The 21314-nt window shown below is 40.9% G+C and overlaps 1 protein-coding gene across 5 annotated transcripts in view; it reads left to right on the top strand.

Moving 5' to 3' along the window:
• ext2 (exostosin glycosyltransferase 2) overlaps window positions 1-21314 on the top strand; it is a 155360-nt gene that overhangs the window by 38479 nt on the left and 95567 nt on the right. For all 5 annotated transcript variants that reach the window (XM_073049688.1, XM_073049691.1, XM_073049689.1 and 2 more), the window contains 2 exons: window positions 554-749; window positions 17100-17239. In XM_073049688.1, coding sequence (XP_072905789.1) covers window positions 554-749; window positions 17100-17239 — 336 coding nt within the window. The remainder of the gene's footprint in view (window positions 1-553; window positions 750-17099; window positions 17240-21314) is intronic.

Here is a 21314-nt window from a genome sequence, read left to right as displayed (position 1 = left end):
TTCCGAACTCCAATCTTCACTCTCCACTGATTTTTAACGGGCAGTATTATAAAGAAACTGCCGGAAATGACTTTTTAAACTTTAGGCATTAAATAAAACTCCACCTTTCAACCAAACTGCATCATAATATTAGACCACGCAGTGGCATGGAGTCAAAATGGAAAATCCAGCAACGAACTACCCCTCCTCACAGGGAGGGGTCCTCCTTTTATACCCTGTGTAAAAAAAAAACTGTCACATGACCTCTACTGGTGGGAAAATAACGTCACTCCACCATCACAAGACCACTGCCTTAGGTCCAGCATATCTTCAACACCACTGTCACGTGACAAATACAAGATACCCACGGGTACGTAACACACCGCAAAGTAAATTTAGTTCTGGTGAATCTACGTAGAGTATTACAATTCACTAAATATGTAATGGAAAGGAATAAAACTGACATTAGTGAAATTGGTACTAGGTTGCACAAAGCTCTAAGGCTATAGAATAAATGCCTGCAATGTAAATTAAAAGAATGTAAACAATAAGACTATTTTAAAATGTCTTTCAGTTACCGGATGTATTTTATCTTGTCGGCACAAACTGCTATCCATTCAGAATACCGTTCTGAACTGGAGGCAATAGAGGCAGAACATAAAGATGCTCTCCTAATCCTTGATAAGTGTACAAATTTGTCAGAAGGTGTCTCTTCCACACGGAAACGGTGCCACAAAAATCAGGTCTTCAGTTACCCACAAATATTACAGGTATGTGTTTATACATTTAAGGACATTTATTAAACTAATTATTTTAAATATAATTCATAACTTTAAGTTGGCAATGATTTCTACTGGCACTGCTACAAAAACTTCTATCTCTACTCACCTATTAAGTATATTGGATTGTGTCAGAGAGGCCATGAAAGGAAGAGGAGAAATGCATGTTTGTGCCAACTTGAATTATTTCCCACATTCAATATTTGGAGGTTGTTCTGCCTTTTTTTTTTAGCAGTCAGATGTTGGCACCACTTCAGTCTCTCTGGCCTGGGAATGTGTACTTGTGTGGATAAAATGTCTCGAATCTAACACAGGGAGAATGACCTCTTTCCCCCTCACCGAATATAAGCCACATCGAAACCATTTGGTTAACCTCTTAATCTGCTTCAAGCGAGCATTGCTAGTATTTGTATGGGCAGAAAGTTACATATCACAATTGAAAGAGATTAACTAATCCAGCAAAGTAGCAAAGCAGTTGGAGGTGGAAAGTGGGGGAAGATGACCTCAGACAAGAAACATGAAAATGTTTAAATTGCAACGTGCATGAGGAATAAAGCTTGGAATCTGGTTTGTGAATAAAAGACCGAGATGACGATAAAAGGGGACATAAAAACAAAATTGCGCCATCAGTATCCATTAGCATATAATTCTACTTCAAGGCAAAGAATTGTTCAATGGATGGTAGTTCCTCAGTTGCCCAGCCATGGCTCACTGACTTTCAAATACTAAAGTTTTGAGTTCAAGGCACACTTCAGAAATTTGAGTGCAATTTGTAGGCTGACCTTGCTATAGTGCAGTACCATTCCACATCTGCTTTACAGCTTTTGTCCAGATGAAAGTTCTAATTACAAAAAAAATGACATTATGAAATATTTAGAATGGAATACATCTCATCTTCATTGCTTTCCAAATCTTGAAGATGCACAATTGCAGTCTCGTGTCTGTGTTGTGAATACCTGTTGCCTTTTGGCCAATGATGTGACCAAGAAGCCAACCCATACTAAACCCATCTGTCTGAACACTATCCATATCCCTCCATTATCTGCTTCCACTTCTTCCCCAGCAACATGTTTAAGGCACCCACCACTCCATATAGTTTTAAAAACACTTTAAATTTTTTTGTCTCTCACTTCAGAGCTATGCCACCTAGTGTTTGATATTTTCATCCGGGGGAGGGAGGGGTTGGGGAAAAACTTTGGCTATCTAACCTATTTACGCTTGTCGTTTTTTGAACTTCTATCTTGATATCAGACTGATGTCAAAATTCTTGGGATGAGCATCATTCTCCTAAGTTTAGTAGGTTGTTAAAGAAGCAATCAGATTTATCAATAAGGCATTTTACATCTATTCCCAAATTACACTTTTAAGTTCCTGCCTAATAGCATCATAATTTGTACTTTTCAAATTAAATATTTTGCTATACCATCTGCTCCTATCCTTGTCCAAGTTTGTGGTAAAGGTCAGGGGATCTCCAAAGTGCTCACCCACTGAGAGATCATGGATGAATGAACCTGACCAAGTTCATTGCCTGGTACCAGATCCAGTGTGGCCTCTCCTCTAGTCTACATACTTATTAGGAATTTATCCTCACACATGTAACAGACTTCATTTCATCGGCACCTTTTGAGTTAAGGAGGTGCCAATCAATATTAGGGAAGTTGCAGTTATCCATGACAACCCTACTATTTGTAACCTTTCCAAAATCTGCCTTCCAATCTGATCCTCTGTCTCTGTTGTTGTTGTCTATAGAATACTCCCCATTGAGCGATTGCTTCCTTTCAGTTTCTGACTTTTATCCATACTGACTCAGTAGATGATCTCTCCATGACATCCTCCCTTTCTGAAACTACAATACTGTCCCTGATTAGCAATGCCACTCTCCATCCTGTATTACCTTCCTCCCTGACCCTTTTTGAAGCAGCTATTCCCGCCCCTATGACAAGCAGGCTTCTTTAGTAGTCACAATGTTGTTGTTCCATGTACTGATGCATGCTTTTAAGTTCATCGTCCTTGTTCCTGATACTACTTGTATTAAAATGGACATACTTCAACTCATCCCGCTGACTGCATGTATGCCCTATCTGCTACCTAAACTCCTTCACAGCCTCACAACATGCTGCATCTAACTCTACACCAACTGTCCTATCCTCTGACCTATCACTCTGGTTTCCATCCCCTACCAAACTAGGTTAAGCCCTCCCTAACAGCTCTAGCAAACCTCCTCACAAGGTGATTGGCCCCTTTGAGTTCAGGTGTAGCTGGTCCCTTTTGTACAGGTAATAGCTTCCCCAGAAGAGTTCACACTAATCCACTAATTTTAAACTCTGACCTCTGCACTAATTCTTCAGCCACACATTCAACTGCCATATCATCCCTATTCTTACCCTCATTGGTGGATGGCACAGGTAGCAATCCACAGATTTACTACCTTTTGTGGTCCCACTTTTCACCTTCCTACCTAGTTCCTTATATTCCTTCTTAAGGACCTCATTCCTTGTTCTAACTATGGTGTTGTTATCAATATATACTTTGCTTTCTGGCTGCTCATCCTTAAGAAGCTGTAGACCTGATCAGAGACTTCCCTTACCCTGGTATGTGGGAAGAAACATAACATCTGCAGAGTCTCTTTCACATCCATAGAATCTCCTGTCTGTTCCTCTAACTATTGAATCCCTTGTCATCACTGCTCTCGTCTTCTTCCCCTTCCCTTCTGAGCCCCGGAGTCAGACTTTGTGCCAGAGACCTGGTCATTGCAGTTTTCCCCGGTAGGTTCCCCCCCTCCCCCCCCCCCCCCCCAACAGGATCCAACGTGTTATATTTGTTATTGAGGTGAATGGCCATAGGGATCCTCTGTCTGCCTGTTGCCGTTCCCTCTCCTGACAATCATCCAGCTACCTGCCTCCTACAACTTAGGTGTGATTACCTCCCTGTAGCCCCTATCTGTCACCATCTCATTCTCCTGAAGGTCATCCAACTCCCTAACATTGTCTATAAGAAGCTGCATCCAGATGCACTTCTCTCAGACATAGCAGTCAGGGAGACAGGAGGTCTCCCAGATTGCCCACGTCTTTTATAAGGAGTACATCACAGACATAGAATTCATTCTTTCTAATCTAACTAGGCACTAATAATAAAAGAAAGGGTAACCTGACAGGAGCCTCATCAGAGCCTTCACCTCTCTTCACCAAAGCCTCGATACCACTCTAACCCTGTCTCACTCAAACTATGGCCACTCCACAATCTTTTGAAATTATACCTGCAGTTTCCTACATTAGCATTTAAGGAGGCAAGATATTTTCTGTATGTTGTAGCTTTTTGGATCTGGCACACTGGAAAAAGTGCCCTGTCTTGTGGCTGGAAAAGGACAAAACAGAAGCTGCAGTTTATGCATAGTATATCAGCCTTTGCTGAAAAAAAAACACAACCAAATTTATGCTTTCTATCCTGCCCTAATTTACAGCTGAAATCATAAGCTATTTGGAAAATTGATTCTCATAAAATCAAGACGTTTGGATGCAGAGAGAAACTAGAATTGACTAAGTTAATAGCAAGATACGGTACTGAAACATACAGTAGCTATGAGATCGACATAGATTTGACAAGGTTCCACATTGTAGGCTTATTCAGAAAGTCAGAAGGCATGGGATCTAGTGAAGTTTGGCCAGGTGGATTCAGAATTGATTTGCCTGCAGAAAGCAGAGGGTCGTGGTAGAGGGAGTACATTCGGATTGGAGGGTTGTGACTAGTGGTGTCCCACAAGGATCTGTTCTGGGATCTCTACTTTTCGTGATTTTTATTAACGACCTGGATGTGGGGGTAGAAGGGTGGGTTGGCAAGTTTGCAGACGACACAAAGGTTGGTGGTGGTGTAGATAGTGTACAGGATTGTCGAAGGTTTCAGAGAGACATTGATAGAATGCAGAAGTGGGCTGAGAAGTGGCAGATGGAGTTCAACCTGGGGAAGTGTGAGATGATAACACTTTGGAAGGGCAAACTCCAAGGCAGAGTACAAAGTAAATGGCAGGATACTTGGTAGTGTGGAGGAGCAGAGGGATCTGGGGGTACATGTCCGCAGATCCCTGAAAGTTGCCTCACAGGTAGATAGGGTGGTAAAGAAAGCTTATGGGGTGTTAGCTTTCAAAAGTCGAGGGATAGAGTTTAAGAGTCGCGAGGTAATGATGCAGCTCTATAAAACTCTGGTTAGGCCACACTTGGAGTACTGTGTCCAGTTCTGGTTGCCTCAGTAAAGGAAGTGTGTAGAAGCATTGGAAAGGGTACAGAGGAGATTTACCAGTGTTACGAACCCCGTAACTGGGACACTTACCAGCAAAGATAGAGACGTCCGTTGAAGTCTGATGATACTATTTTTAACAGTATTTATTAGTAAAAATACACAAAAATCATATCAATGCAAATATACAGATAATATACGTCGTCAATACTAAACCTAAAAGTGCGGGTATAATAATAATCAATAAGAAATAAGCTCTATCGTTGTCTAGGGAATAATGAATTGTCCGATGGAAGTATAAAGTTTGCTGCAGTTCACACAGGCTGCCGCTGTGCTGCAATTGTTGGAGAGAGAGAGAGAGATTAGGAGAATGGGAACAGTTACCGCTACGGGTTTTCCCAACCTTCCTTTATGATTTCGGTCCGTCGGTGTCTCGTTGGTGTGGCCGTTCAAGTGTGACCTCTCCTTTAGCTAAACCGTTCTTCCGTGATGAGCCCGCCACCCAGGCAAGGGAGGACACACACGAGCTCTCACCGGCTTTTGCTATAAAACGCTGTCCCTGGATCTCTAGCGTTTCTCCTGGTGCGTCTGAGGGGTGTTTCCCCAGACCCTCCTTTTATCCTCACTCACGGGGTCTCAGATGTCAGTCAGGTTGGGATGATGCAATCCCTCAACCAGACCACTCTGGTTGTCCCCTGAGGGGTTTCAATGAATAGTGCAGTACTCAATACACAATTCCTTTTCCAAGAGACAATAGCAGTACTCAGTGGTTCCGTTCCGCTTTTGTTAGGAGGCATTCCCCCTACCTTGTGTATTCTGCGTTGTCTATGGCAACTGCCTTTGCTGTGATCCTGCGTCTCGCTCTCTCATTATTGACATGATGTGTATCTCTCTCATTTCCTGGGTCTCAGACCCGAAATAATAGCGATCTTGTGATTCTCAAAAAGGAGGGGGGGCGACTTTGTACCCTTCGGCCCCTCAGAGTTGCTCCACATTCGTAACACCCCCATCCTTCTAAGGATTTTTGCCACAGGTAGAAATTAACTAATACAGAGTCTTACAGAATTTCAGAATCTAACACAATACAAAAGAGTTTTTTTTCACTACAGAGTAATACAGTTATACATTCCATTCAGCATCTAAACAGTTAGCGATTACATTGTCACTTCCTTTAATATCTTAATATCTTGTACCTTAATAAATTCCTGTAGCATCAGACTCCAATTTAATAACCACCTATTTTTATTCCTTTTCTTCAGCCAAACAAAACTAAAGAGTTGTGATCTTAGCTTTCGTGTATACTACAAAAGTTCATGCAAATACTAATCTTTATTTTACTTTCAAACTTAACAGTCAATCTTCCGTGGTGTTGTCTTTATTATTTACGTGCTTTGTCAAAATCCCTTAAAACCAGATCCTGTTAATTAAAGTGGCATCCCGTCAACCCTCGCCCCTTTTCCAGTTAACTCCCACATGGTTAGCTTGCGTACCAGTGTGGAATAGGCTTTTGCATGCTCCTTTCATAGGAGTTATTTTATCAACAATGTTTTCCAAATGTAGCCCATTTCCTGAACGTCCACACAATTCTTTATTTTTAAGCAAGTCATTAGTTTTATCTTCAGGACCCTTCATTCTATTAGTCTTCAGTTTAATATCTGCAAGTGATCCCTCTTTGTCCAAGCAACATTTCAAATTCTGCCTCTTCGCAGCACACCCTTGAATAACATTAGCGCCTTTACATTCCAAATCAAACTGTAATTGATTCGCAGGCACCGTGTTAACAAGCCATTGTCCCTTCAGCCTGGTTACTGCTTCTGACACCAATCCAGACTTTAAATTTTCTTCATTCAATTTAGGAACTACACTTTTCCCTTTCCCTTCAATAATAATATTCACCTCACCACCTTTTATCTCCTCACTAACTTTTAACACACCTTCGAACACAAACAACTGGGAATTCTCACTTCCCACTAGTACCAAGCTTAACCCTTTCTTCACTGAACCAAGTCCATCTGACCCACAAGGACTGCATTCCTTTTTAACTGAATCAGATACCTCAGACTTTTCCTGAGTTTCATTACTAGGTTCAGTACCACGTGCATCCACATCTTGAACACACTCAAAAGGGACATCTGCCTCTTCCAGGCTTTCAATACCCGTCCCCTTTTCAAATTCTAAGTTTCCCTGATCCTCCCAGTTACTCTCTGGGCAACTCCCTTCCAGAGTAAACTCAACCCTGCGGGCTGAAACAACCTCATCCGCCAACCCAGCAGACTCCTTCAACATAACGGCATCCTTTTTATCTAGGACTGCCCTTATTTTATTATTGGGAACACATTTAAATTCTTCAACTTCTTCAAACAGTTCTGTCAAGCCAGACAAATCATCCATGTCCAACCCTGGACCTTCTAACAGCCTTATCTGTTTCTCATTTTTACTCTGTGCCTCTATAAATTTCCTCCTGGCTAAGGGTAGGTCTACCTCCTCTCCTTTACTCTCTTTCACCTCCCTATTCTCCGTTTTACCACCCTCTAACTCCTCTTGGTATAGGGTTGGTAAAAACGTCTCGGCCAAATCGATACTGGCCGGATTTAAACTGGTCTCTTTCTCAGCTGCCTTTCTCGACATGCTGCGAGTGGTTGCGCATGCGGGATAGATCTTGGAATCTAGGGGTGGGTCCTCAACACTTACAGGCTGGCTCGTCAGCTCCATGGCCGACCAAACCTCACCACCAGCTAAATCGTTACCCAGAAGGATGTCTACGTCAGTTCTCGGAAATTCTGATCGCACCCCTATTTCAACTGGTCCAGATACCAGCTCACAATTTATAATGATCCTATGCAAAGGCACAGCTTCTGTCCCTTTTCCTATGCCTCTCAAAGCTACCTCTCCAGTCTCGGGACCAAAATCTAGTACCTTACTGCGAATCAATGACTGCTCAGCTCCAGTGTCCCTCCAGATCCGCACTGGAACTGGGATTTCTCCCTCTTTCACAGACACGGTCCCGTCTGCAATAAACTTCTCATGCCCCTCTCGTATTCTATCTACCTGGGGCTTTCTCGTCGATTTACTGATCAACACAGTACACCCTGTAGGGACTGCTGCTTTCCCTTTTCCTGTCTCCTTCCTCGGAGCAAAGCCCTTAGATGCGATAACAATTAAAACAGGTCAAGCCAGGACCCCTCCTGCCGTCTTGCCTTTCTTCCTCCTTATTTTTACCACTAGCTCCCGGCTGAATCTCTGCCTCAGCTGGCGGGCTTTCTCTACCGTTCCTACGGTCTTTCTGGTAACTCTTATTCGAGGAAAACTTTGTCTTGTGGGTTAGGGCATATTCATCTGCGAACCTAGCAAATTCTATTATGGACTTATTCGGCTTCTCATTCAAATACATCCGGATATCATCCGAGACACAACCTTTAAATTCCTCAATCAGATTTAACTCCCTTAAATGCTGAAAATCCTCTTCCACCATTTCTGCTGCACACCAGCGATCCAAGAGCACACCCTTCTCATAGGCAAACTCTGCATACGTCTGATTCCACACTTTCTTTAAATTTCTGAACTTTTGTCTATAGGCCTCAAGTACCAATTCGTAGGCCCGAAGAATGGCCTGCTTTACTTTCTCGTAATTCTCATGCTCCTCCTCTTCCACAGACAACGCCGAATATGCTCGTTGTGCCTTCCCTTTTAACACACTTTGTAACAACGCCACCCACTGATCTCTGGGCCACTTCTGACTCACTGTCACCTTTTCAAAATGCAAGAAATAACTATCAACATCCATCTCCTCGAACGGAGGTACTAACCTAAACTCCCTACTAACATTAAATCTCTCCTCTCGGTCTGGCCCTTGAGCTCTTCGCTCTTGCCTGAACTTCTCTATGTCCAGCTCATGTTTCCTCTGTTTCTCCTTCTCCTCATACTCTCTCTCCTTTTCGGCTCTTTCCTTCTCTTTTTCGGATCTTTCCTTCTCCTTTTCAGCTGCTTCCAGCTGTTTTAATTTAATTTCATGCTCCCTCTGCTTTTCAGCTCTTTCCTGCTCCTTTTCAGCTCTTTCCCTCTCCCTTTTCACCTCTAACTCCTTTAGCTGGAGCTCATACTCCCTTTTCCTCTGTTCTGCGTCCAGCCTCAATTTCTCCAACTCTAATTGAGCCATCCCACTAGCTGGTACCTTTTCAGGGATATTTTCCAATACCTTAGCCGAAAACACATTCTTCACAATATAATACTGAGTTATGGCCCTCCGCACCTCCCGCTTCTTCATTGACAACCTCACCTCTGCGAGATTTAGTCCTTTCGCAATATTTATCAAGTCCGACTTTGTGGCAGCCTCTAGCGCCTCCGAAGTCGGGTTTTTTATAAATTTGTCTACGTCCATCTTTGCTGGTTTCCCGTCTGGTTACCCGCGCAACCAGATCCAAGTTTTGACTTAAAAGCCCGATCTACTGGCCCTCCAATTTGGTATCAAATCTCAAGACGAGGCCCCACTTTGTTACAAACCCCGTAACTGGGACACTTACCAGCAAAGATAGAGACGTCTGTTGAAGTCTGATAATACTATTTTTAACAGTATTTATTAGTAAAAATACACAAAAATCATATCAATGCAAATATACAGATAACATACGTCGTCAATACTAAACCTAAAAGTGCGGGTATAATAATAATCAATAAGAAATAAGCTCCATCGTTGTCTAGGGGATAATGAATTGTCCGATGGAAGTATAAAGTTCGCTGCAGTTCACACAGGCTGCCGCTGTGCTGCAATTGTTGGAGAGAGAGAGAGAGAGAGATTAGGAGAATGGGAACAGTTACTGCTACGGGTTTTCCCAACCTTCCTTTATGATTTCGGTCCGTCGGTGTCTCGTTGGTGTGGCCGTTCAAGTGTGACCTCCCCTTTAGCTAAACCGTTCTTCCGTGATGAGCCCGCCACCCAGGCAAGGGAGGACGCACACGAGCTCTCACCGGCTTTTGCTATAAAACGCTGTCCCTGGATCTCTAGCGTTTCTCCTGGTGCATCTGAGGGGTGTTTCCCCAGACCCTCCTTTTATCCTCACTCACGGGGTCTCAGATGTCAGTCAGGTTGGGATGATGCAGTCCCTCAACCAGACCACTCTGGTTGTCCCCTGAGGGGTTTCAATGAATAGTACAGTACTCAATACACAATTCCTTCTCCAAGAGACAATAGCAGTAATCAGTGGTTCCGTTCCACTTTTGTTAGGAGGCATTCCCCCTACCTTGTGTATTCTGCGTTGTCTATGGCAACTGCCTTTGCTGTGATCCTGCGTCTCGCTCTCTCATTATTGACATGATGTGTATCTCTCTCATTTCCTGGGTCTCAGACCCAAAATAATAGCGATCTTGCGATTCTCAAAAAGTGGGGGGAGGGGGGGGGGCGACTTTGTACCCTTCGGCCCCTCAGAGTTGCTCCACATTCGTAACACCAGGATGCTGCCTGGTTCAGAGAGTATGCATTATGATCAGAGATTAAGAGAGCTAGGGCTTTACTGTTTGGAGAGAAGAAGGATGAGACATGATAGAGGTATACAAGATATTAAGAGGGATAGACAGAGTGGACAGCCTGCACCTCTTCCCCAGGGCAATACTGTTCAATACAAGAGGACATGGCTTTAAGGTAAGGGGTAGGAAGTTCAAGGGGGATATTAGAGGAAGGTTTTTTACTCAGAGTGGTTGGTGCGTGGAATGCACTGCCTGAGTCAGTGGTAGAGGCAGATACACTAGTGAAATTTGAGAGACTACTAGACAGGTATATGGAGGAATTTAAGGTGAGGGGTTATATGGGAGGCAGGGTTTAAGAGTCGGCACAATGTTGTGGGCCAAAGGGCCTGTACTGTGCTGTACTATTTATTCTATGTTCTAAGCAGAACAATAAACTAAACAGTTCATGCAAAAATATATCCAAATACTGTAGTTTTTGGAAATTTGAGAACTGATGAAGCTAGAGAATCAGCACCACAGGTGATGTGTCGGGAATCAGTGTCTGAGAGGAAATATAAAGAGGAAGCATTTATTGATCTTAAAAACACACATCTACTACATGTGAGGTTAAGAGCATCTGGAAATCCCTATTATAAAGTACTCATTAATATGACTTCCCTGTAAATACCTTCCTTATTCTTTATTGTTTTTCTTGCTTTGAGTGGACATGAAAGTAACACTCCAAATGGTCAGAATAGTTCCATCTCTTCAATGTTTGTACTATTTGTGCATGCACAACTGAAATGTTTGAGTTAGGTTGTTCCTCGAGGGCAGTGAAAGTAATTCAGGTAGTTTTGTTTTGCTGTTTTGTACATTAGAATGTATCCTGTGTTATATATCTTGCATTTATTCTATTTAAGTTACTACTTCTGGCTGATTTACTATCCTCCTGTAGACTTTTAACTACTTCTCCTATTGTGCCATTTATTTGAACACTAGACAAGCAAGTTACTATTCATGATTCACTATCACGGCAAGGTGGTTTGCTCATTATTAGTGTCTGCTAATTGAGTTTCAACATTATTGGATGAAGTTCTGAAGACAGCAAGGGACTCCAATGACAATCAACAGGTGTAGCTGTGAAGTTGCTTCACTACCTGAGCAGGCAAGCCCTAAATGAAGACTGCCCAAAGGGCTTGCAGCAGTTAAATTTGTCCTCATTAGTCCTACTGTTGAAAATTGAACACAATCCTCGAAGTATGTGTCACTTGCTTAATAAATCTTGTATATCCATTCTCCAGCTTGTAAGTTGCTACCACCAGCGTTTGCATCTTGCTATTAAGTGTACTATCTATAAGATGCATGGCTTCAACTCATCAAAGCTTTTTCAATATTCCTATCAAATTTGTGATCTCTCTTGTTTGGAAATTAAAGGGCAGTTGGAATGTTGGGCCAGCATTGCTACCATTTCTGCTTTAACTCCCAAATCATGCTGGCTCCATACCTTTGCTTCATCTGTACCAGGTCAAAACCCTGAACTCTTCATCTAGCAGCTCATTTAGATCACATACTGCAGCAATTCAAGACAGCACATCCTGACATCTTAAGGGCAATCAGGGATGAACAGAACAAAAGGCGCTTTTTTTTGCAATGTCTAGCTCTCAACTGTAAGTAGAAAAGCAAATCTCTGGAGTTCCCTCAAAACTCTTGGGTGCGTCTTCTCCTTCCTCATCCAAGATAATCCTTAAAATCTCTCTGACTAAACTTTGGTCACTTGCCATATTTTCCTGTAACTCAGCAAGTTCTCTCCAATATAATCTACTATAATGCTTTGAAACATATACTAAAATGAGATGCTGTGGGATGATTGCCTCTGAATTTACATGCTGGAAAATTTTTCTCCTTATTTATTATTGAAGTTTAAGTCAGTTTGTCCTTGAAAATGGCATTTCTATGCTCAAGCATCATTCTTTGACAATCCATGAAAGTGTGTATTTTCTTAGTATTTTTGATTTTCTAACATTTTCTGCATTTATCACAAATTTGTACACTGATTCGTATTCACATTATGATGAGTTATCGTCTTAGTGCTTAAGAAGTCAGTATTTCTGATTCAGGAAACAAAGAACATTAAGGGTAGTGAAAAAATTTAAATAACTCATCTTATTATCCTCTAAGATTGAAAAAAATCTGATTATAATGACTTCATCTATCAGTATATAAATAAGAAGGATTTTATTGAATATTATAACACAAAAATACAACTGCTGATGCTGTGGATCAAAGAATACGTACACAACGCTGGAAGAACTCAGCAGGTCAGGCAGCATCCGTGAGAAAAGAGTAGCCAACGTTTCAGGCCGAGACCCTTCATCAGGAATGGGGGGGAAGAGAGGGCCAAAGCTTCAACTCAATTCACTTCAACTCTGCCTCTCATTCCCATCTAGATATGTCCATACATGGCCTCCTCTACTGTCATGATGAGGCCAAACTCAGGTTGGAGGAGCAACACCTTATCTACCATCTAGGTAGCCTCCAGCCTGGTGGTATGAACATTGCGTTCTCCAATTTCCGGTAATTCCCTCCCTATCCCAGGTCCCTCTCTGCCTCTCTCCCCTTTCAACTTTCTGCTTCTTTATCTCTACATTTCTTTCATGCTTATCCCCTTCCCCTCCCCCCTTTATCTTTCCTCTGATTGGTTTTCCACCTGGCGCCTCTAGGCCCTACCCCTTGCCCTATCTCTATTACTGGGCTTCGGCCCTCTCTTCCCCCCCATTCCTGATGAAGGGTCTCGGCCCGAAACTTTGGCTACTCATTTCTCACGGATGCTACCCGACCTGCTGAGTTCTTCCAGTGTTGTGTACATATTATTGGATATTATAATTTGTAGAAATCTCAAAGATCTGTTTATTTTCCAAATAATGAAGTGTTTTACAATGCAATATTGTTTTGAAATTCCGTTATCAATGTAAGAAAAATCATGTTAAAGGTACCAGGAAGATTCCCTTTTCTGTGCTTTGAATGACAAATGATTAGTATGAACTGGAGTTAGCCAAGTGGCAGATGTGCTTGAAGCCTAATATTTTCTACAGTACTGAATGAAATAATCTTTCTACATTATGTTCTCACACCTTTGAAAGAGACGTTATCCAGTCTTTCAAAGGTATCAACTGAGTCAGCCAAGCTGCTGCAACATCCAATGGTAAATGCAATAAAAATTGCTTCAGATTGAAGAATATTTTTATATAGAGAAACACATTCCAGTAAGAGTTTAGTTTTGAATTATGCCAATCAATTTTATGAAAAGTATTAACTTAGTGTCAATGTAATTTATTGCTGAGGACTGGCATGAAGAGAGCATGAAATGTTAATGATAATATTCAGAAGTTATTTTCAACGCTAAATAAAATCATGCAAGCAGTTGTATCCATCTAACTAAGTTTATAGTAAGATGTTTTTCATGCTATGAACTTATCAGTATTGGGGAGCAGGAAAGGGAATAGACACGTTAGAACTTAATGAGAAAACAATCCTTTGAAGGAAAGTAGAATATAGTGCAATGTACATTCCAGAAGTGGAATATTAAATGAGGGTGTATTTGTTGTTGTTGTTATTATTAAAAAGTATGGAAACTTTGTCAACTAAATTATTTTATTTATGTAAAAGAGTAAGGAAGATGTAAGAGTTTTGCTGTCTTGAAAGGGTGGTCACTGCTGCAAGTGAATCTGTTGTAAACTTTTCAAGAATCTATTGTTTAAAAAAGCTTATAACAACAGATGGGAAAGATTTTCTGTTTGGTGTCCAGATAAGGAGAATTTTGGCATATATTCAATCCCAAAGGTACTCCTACACATGGTATTCAAAGCAGCCTTAAATCAAAATGAAAACGCAAACCATCATTTCAGTCTTCCTCATTAGGCGTGTGGGGGTGGGGATATGTTGGACAGAAAATACACCCTTCAGTCTCCAGATTTATGGCGCTACTTAGAAAACCTTGCTGCCATGTGACCTTTCATGCCAAATTGGCATCTGTATTTGCTGTCCTTAATTTGAACTAGTGACTTCATCTGCCATTAAGTTCCTGAGACTGCAGTAGTCAGTCTCAAAGTGAATAACACTGTGCCTTTAAGGACAGCACAATGCTAAGACCATCTCCAAAATTGCTGTCTACGTTCTTTAATTGACTTCCCCTTCCCCCATTCTACATTAATCTGAAATAAAGTATGACTTCATGTGAATATAAATAGTATTATTTTACTGTGAGACTGGCTATTTGCAGTCTCGATGGAAATTCTGCAGATGCTGGAAATCCAAAGTAACATACACAAAATGCTGTGGGGACTCAGCTGGTCAGGCAGCATCCATGGAAATGAACAAGCAGTCGACATTTCGGGCTGAGACACTTCTTCAGGACTGGAAAGGAAGGGGGAGAATGCTAGAATAAAAAGGTGGGGAATGGGAAGAAAGATAACTAGAAAGTGATGGGCGAAACTAGGTGGGTGGGAAAGGTAAAGGGCTGGAGATGATGGAATCTGATAGGAGAGAAGAATGGACCATAGGAGAAAGGGAAGGAGGAGGGGCACCAGGGGGAGGTGATAGGCAGGTGAAAGGCAGGTTCCTTTCGGTTAGTCCTGACGAAGGGTCTCGGCCCGAAACGTAGACAGTGCTTCTCCTATAGCTGCTGCCTGGCCTGCTGTGTTCCACCAGCATTTTGTGTGTGTGTGTTGTAAATTCTTACTCTGCTTTTTGTAGGCCAGACTTTTCAAATGGGGTTCAAGGACTCTTGCATACATTTATGGATAATCTGCATAGAATGACCAATCAGTGTTTCAAACATTTGACCTTACAATTAGTACTATTTGAATATAATTCTGTTGCCTTCTTTGCCATCTCCTTTTTTCATTCTTTGCAACCAATGGACCTGTTCCAGTTTATATTTATTGTATTGTCCTGTTTTAACCTCACATATTTAAGAATCTCTGTTTACTTTTTAGAAGCTGTAGTTCGAATCAGTATGTTCCCCTTCCGTATTCCCTGTTCAGATCTGTGCTGTGGTGCATCTGTGTTCATCGGCATGTCACTTTCTGCTGCTAGTCTCTGCTAGCATCAGACCTGCAGCTCAAATTGGATTTCTTTCACTGTCCGTGCCATTGCAAACAGCTTTGAAGTCACTGGCTATACACTGGCAAAGGGTTTGACGTTGTTATTGCTGAGAGGAGTTTCCCATTGTGGAATTATCCAGCAGTAGGTTGATTGTTTCAGAATCAGGGGCACCCATTTAAAATGGAGATGAGGAAGGTCTCTTTTCTCAGAGGTTTTGAATCTTTGGAATGCTCTACCCCAGGGATTTCTGGACATGGAATTATTGATTATACCCAAAGCAGACTGAAAAGCATTTGAACTACGTGCAAAGGGGTCAAAAGGTATGAAGAGTGTAGGAAAGGCGTGTGAGGCTATGATTGGATTGATTGTTATTGAGTTACACAGCAGGTCTGAGGAACAGATTGGCATGCTCCGGGTGCTTGTGTTTATTGAAGAATTAAATGATTCCAATTGCTGCCTCCAGCTTTATATCAGGAAAAGCTGATCTAAGGATGTGGTTGTCATCTAAATCTTCTGTAGTAAGTGTTTACAATTGCGCGTTAATTTGCTTGTTCTTTGGATATGTACTTTAACCAATTTTGACCAAAATATTTAAAAATGCATAGGTACATAATGTCACTGATCAACTGGTGCTCAATGATAACTGTGACATATAGAATTCTCTGGAATTATACTTTTATACTTTGCTGTGTTATGAAAATAATAAGACATCTCCAGATCTGAGTAGATTTATTATTGGAATAGTGTTTGTTACATGGTTGTGAACTGGAATTTCCTAGACCTGCTTTTCATTGACTGACTTTTCATTGAGTGTTTTGCCTCAGAGGTTAGTAAAAACATTTTAAAAAAGTATGAAAACATTTGACGGCAAAAGTCTAGATTGTCTTACGCGGTTATAATGCTATATTAATCACTATTAATGCACCTTTAAGTAAATCTACAGCCATTTTTCACTTAAGTGTGGGCGTGCAGCTTTATTTTGTTCATTGTAGTTGGTCCTCTTCCATTCTACAAGGATTTCATTGATCTGATGAGGACACCACATCTTTCTATAAAACCAAGCTGATCATATCTACTGGATGATACTCATTCACTAATCATATTAATTTTTAGAAGTTTTTTATTAAAAGTATATTTTCTACCAGTCGTCTTCATAATAGGTTCATGATGCAGTTTGCTAATATTCCTTTATCAAATGAATAATCAAAAATATTTGTATTTGTACTTTTAGAGTGCATTCCATCTTGAAGTTTAGCTGACTGCTGTAAACAATTATCTTGTTGTCATAGTCTAACACTGTGTATAAATAAGGACATGTTCGGCATAGCTTTTGTGAGCCAAAGGGCCTGTATTGAGCTGTAGGTTTTCTATGTTTCTATACAAATTGTTAATGTTGCTCCGTTAGATATATCCTTAGTTCTGCTGTTGATATTTTCACTCACAATAGGTCTCACTCTTTGATTGAAGATAAAAGTAGAAAGGAAAAGGTATTAATCCATTTTAGGACATTTAGAGATATGACGTATGTCCTTTAAAGATTGCCAGGGTGACGTTCTATTTCTTTGACAGGAAGCCACGTTTTGTATTGTGCTGCGTGGAGCTCGTCTTGGGCAAGCAATCCTAAGTGATGTCCTTCAAGCAGGTTGCATTCCAGTAATTGTTGGAGATTCTTACATCCTCCCATTTTCAGAAGTGCTGGACTGGAAAAGGTAAGCAAAAACACAAATATGGAGAAGAATCAGAGTTTGAGGAGGATATACAGGCTTTGAGATTATTTAGCCAAGTTAATTATGTGAGGAAATGTGTACAATTGCATTATAATGTAATTCACATTCACAGAAAAACAAAATTTGAGAGATTTGGAAACATTGATGTACAAGGAGACTTGGGTCTTTTTGTACACTAGTTACTGGAAACACATATATCCTCCTTATCCCAGGAAGAATATACAAGCCATAAAGGGAATGCAGGAAAGGTTATAGACTTGATTCCTAGGGTGGCAGTCCTCTCTTATAAGGGATTGGATCAACCTCATCTATATTTGCTGCGGTTTAGAAGAATGAGAAAGTAATCTCTTTGAGACTTTATTTGGTCTAGAATGAGTGCCAGAGTTAATTCAGCATTCTAGAGTGGGGGGTAACAGTCGATGGATATGTAGTGAGGTGGGAGAAATTACATTTAGCAGTGAGGAGAAATTTCATTATAGGGTGGTGAACCATAGAATTCTATGCCAAGTCCTGGCAACGTCCTTGTAAATTGTACTGCATGTGATACTCCAAATTGAGACTTATTAACATCATACAGTACTGCTCAAAAGCATATAGATATATAGATAGGGTGCCTAAGACTTTTGTACAGTACTGTATTTGTCAAGATGCAGTGAAGAGTGAATTTGTAAATCTGGCAGGAGTAAAGGATGTTGGAATGGTGAGGGTGGAGTGCTTCAGGATCGGTGTGGGACAGGTGGCAGAGAAGGAGTGCCAGGGGTGGTGGGGGAGGGGTGTGGCGCAGGTACATTCACATCCAGCCCTGAGACACCAGGCAAGGTTAGTTGATTCCAAACAGTTAGTTTATTGATCATTACAGAATGTCTCTCTGTTGCATCCTACTCTCTCCCCTCTCCAACCTTGATTCCCCTCTCCCTGCCCCCTTCCCACTCTCAGTGACTTGGAGTTCCATATCCAAGTCAGGCTTATTATCACTCACATATGTCATGAAATTTGCTTGTTTGTTTTTTGCAATACATAAAATTACTAAAGTCCTGTTAGTAAGTTTTAGTATATGTGCCTAAGACTTTTACACTACTGTACATCTTCAGATAGCATCTTGCACACCTCGAATAAAGGGAAAACACTTGGAGCTTCAAATAGATTCCATTCTCATTTTTCTAAACCACAGCAATTATAGATGAGGTTGATCCAATATCTTATAAGACAGCCCTGCCACCCTAGGAATCAGTCTAGATTCTTTGCTGCATTCCATTTATGGTTTGTATGTTCTTAATTTGCGAAGGCCAAGATGTCTCTTTACAACTCTATCTACCTGTGTCACCACTTTCAAGCTGTTATGAGCCTGTATTCCCAGATCTCTTTGTTCTACCGTAGACTGCAATGCTCTATCATTCTCTATAAATACTACTCCGGTTTGTCCTGCCAAAGTGCAACACCTGATACCTGTCTGTATTAAATTCCATCTACCATTTTTCAGCCGGTTTTCCCAGCTGGTCTAAATCATATTGCAAGCTTTGATAGCCTTCCTAAATGTCACAAATTTGCTGATCCAGTTTACCACTTAAGTCTAAATTATTAAAAGTAGGTGATAAACAACAATAGACTGGGCACTGATCCCTGTGGAACACCACTAGTCACAGCCTTCCAGTCAGAACGACAACTACTCTTACTTCTCTGCTAAGCCAATGCTGAATCCAATTAATTATTTCATCGTAAATACCAAGTGACTGAACCATTTGGACCAGCTTCCCATGTGGGACTTTTGTCAGAGGCCTTACTAAAGTCTACGTTGGCAATTTCCACTGCCTTTGCTTCATCAATCTTCCTGTTAACTTCCTCAAAAAAACTACAAGATTGACTAGATGTTACCTACTGTGCACATGGCCATGTTGACACTCCCAGATCATGCTCTGTCTATCTAAATACTTGTATATCCTGTCTCTTAGAATACCTTATAATAATTTACCCATGACTAATGTCAGGGTTACTAGCCTATAATTTCTTAGATCCTTTCTTGAACAATGGAACAATATTTGCTATCCTCGTCCTATGGCACCTCACCTGTGGCTAAGAGATAGATAGATACTTTATTCATCCCCATGGGGAAATTCAACTTTTTTTCCAATGTCCCATACACTTGTTGTAGCAAAACTAATTACATACAATACTTAACTCAGTAAAAAATATGATATGCATCTAAATCACTATCTCAAAAAGCATTAATAATAGCTTTTAAAAAGTTCTTAAGTCCTGGCGGTAGAATTGTAAAGCCTAATGGCATTGGGGAGTATTGACCTCTTCATCCTGTCTGAGGAGCATTGCATCGATAGTAACCTGTCGCTGAAACTGCTTCTCTGTCTCTGGATGGTGCTATGTAGAGGATGTTCAGAGTTTTCCATAATTGACCGTAGCCTACTCAGCGCCCTTCGCTCAGCTACCGATGTTAAACTCTCCAGTACTTTGCCCACGACAGAGCCCGCCTTCCTTACCAGCTTATTAAGACGTGAGGCGTCCCTCTTCTTAATGCTTCCTCCCCAACACGCCACCACAAAGAAGAGGGCGCTCTCCACAACTGACCTATAGAACATCTTCAGCATCTCACTACAGACATTGAATGACGCCAACCTTCTAAGGAAGTACAGTCGACTCTGTGCCTTCCTGCACAAGGCATCAGAGTAGGGTGCCGTAAATTTTCAATATTTCTGCCACAGCCCCTGTGATTTCTGTACTTGCCTCCCACAAAGTTCAAGGGGACACTTGTTTCACACAGGGGACATATCCACCCCAATTTACCTCAGAGAGTACCTTTTTCTGCTTTTGTTTACTCTGTGTCTGTTTCACCAACTTATTTTGGCGCTCACATTCATTCAATGTTTGCAGTAACTCATGGCTCAAAACAAAATGCTACCTTTAGCTGTGTGAAATCTTTTACTACTTGCAGCTTCTACCATAATGTGAGTTCGAGCGAATAATTAATTGAAAATTGCAGTGTTCCATAGTTTAAATGTTGTGCAAGATTTTAATTAAACTGAGATTAGTGAAATCTTATCAAAACCAAGCTTTCCTGGAAAATCAGTGCAGTTTCTGAATTTATATTTTCTATATCCAAGAGCATAGCACCTTAAGTGGATAGATTTTTTGGTTTCCCTTAAATGTGCACTGAAATTTAGATGTTAATTTTCCCTGTCTGGCTTTGCCATAGTCTGTCCATTTTGAGTTTTCTAAGGGTACGTAAATAGACAAATGTTCTAAAGTCTTTTAGTAATTGAACTAAACTGCACAGTTCCTTCAAAGAAACAACTTGAGCAGAATTGACCATCTGTTCTCTTTCTATACTGTAGAGTTCTATGAATGATTAAATCAGATTTGATTTTTCACTATTAAAAGGTATGCTGATAGTTAATGTTTATAACTTGCTGTTTTTATAAAATAATCTTTTTTTAAAATTAGATTTTTCACATTTAAATCAATTTCTATGTGTTTTGTTAAACCACTATATGGAAATTAAATGAAGAAAGTGCTGTGCCTTGTTTATAATCCATAAGGTAAATCATACAAAGTAGGAAGATTCTAAATGCAGTCTTTAATCTATGTTTGAATTATTTGGCAGGATACTTAAACTGGAATTTAGCTTCTTTTTCACTGAATTTTCTATTCCTTTGACCAGTCAACTTGTGAGGAAGGAATACATTAAGATGTGGTATTGCTATAATCAATCTATTACTGTCTGTGTTTAGTTTTTATGTGTTTGACATGTATGGGATGCTTGTGCCATGCTTGCTTGCTTACTGCCCATTATGCCATTGACGTTTCGGGAAGCAGTGAAGGTCCTCCATCTCTAGTATATCCGGTCCTGTTCACCCTGTACACATCAGACTTCCAATATAACTCGGAGTCCTGCCATGTGCAGAAGTTCGCTGATGACACGGCCATAGTGGGGTGTGTCAGGAATGGACAGGAGGAGTAGTATAGGAAACTGATACAGGACTTTGTGATATGGTGCAACTCAAACTACCTGCGTCTCAATATCACCAAGACCAAGGAGATGGTGGTG

The sequence above is a fragment of the Hemitrygon akajei genome, chromosome 6 (genome assembly GCF_048418815.1).
Source record: "Hemitrygon akajei chromosome 6, sHemAka1.3, whole genome shotgun sequence".
Taxonomy (NCBI): domain Eukaryota; kingdom Metazoa; phylum Chordata; class Chondrichthyes; order Myliobatiformes; family Dasyatidae; genus Hemitrygon; species Hemitrygon akajei.
This window is presented reverse-complemented; position numbering and strand designations above follow the sequence as displayed.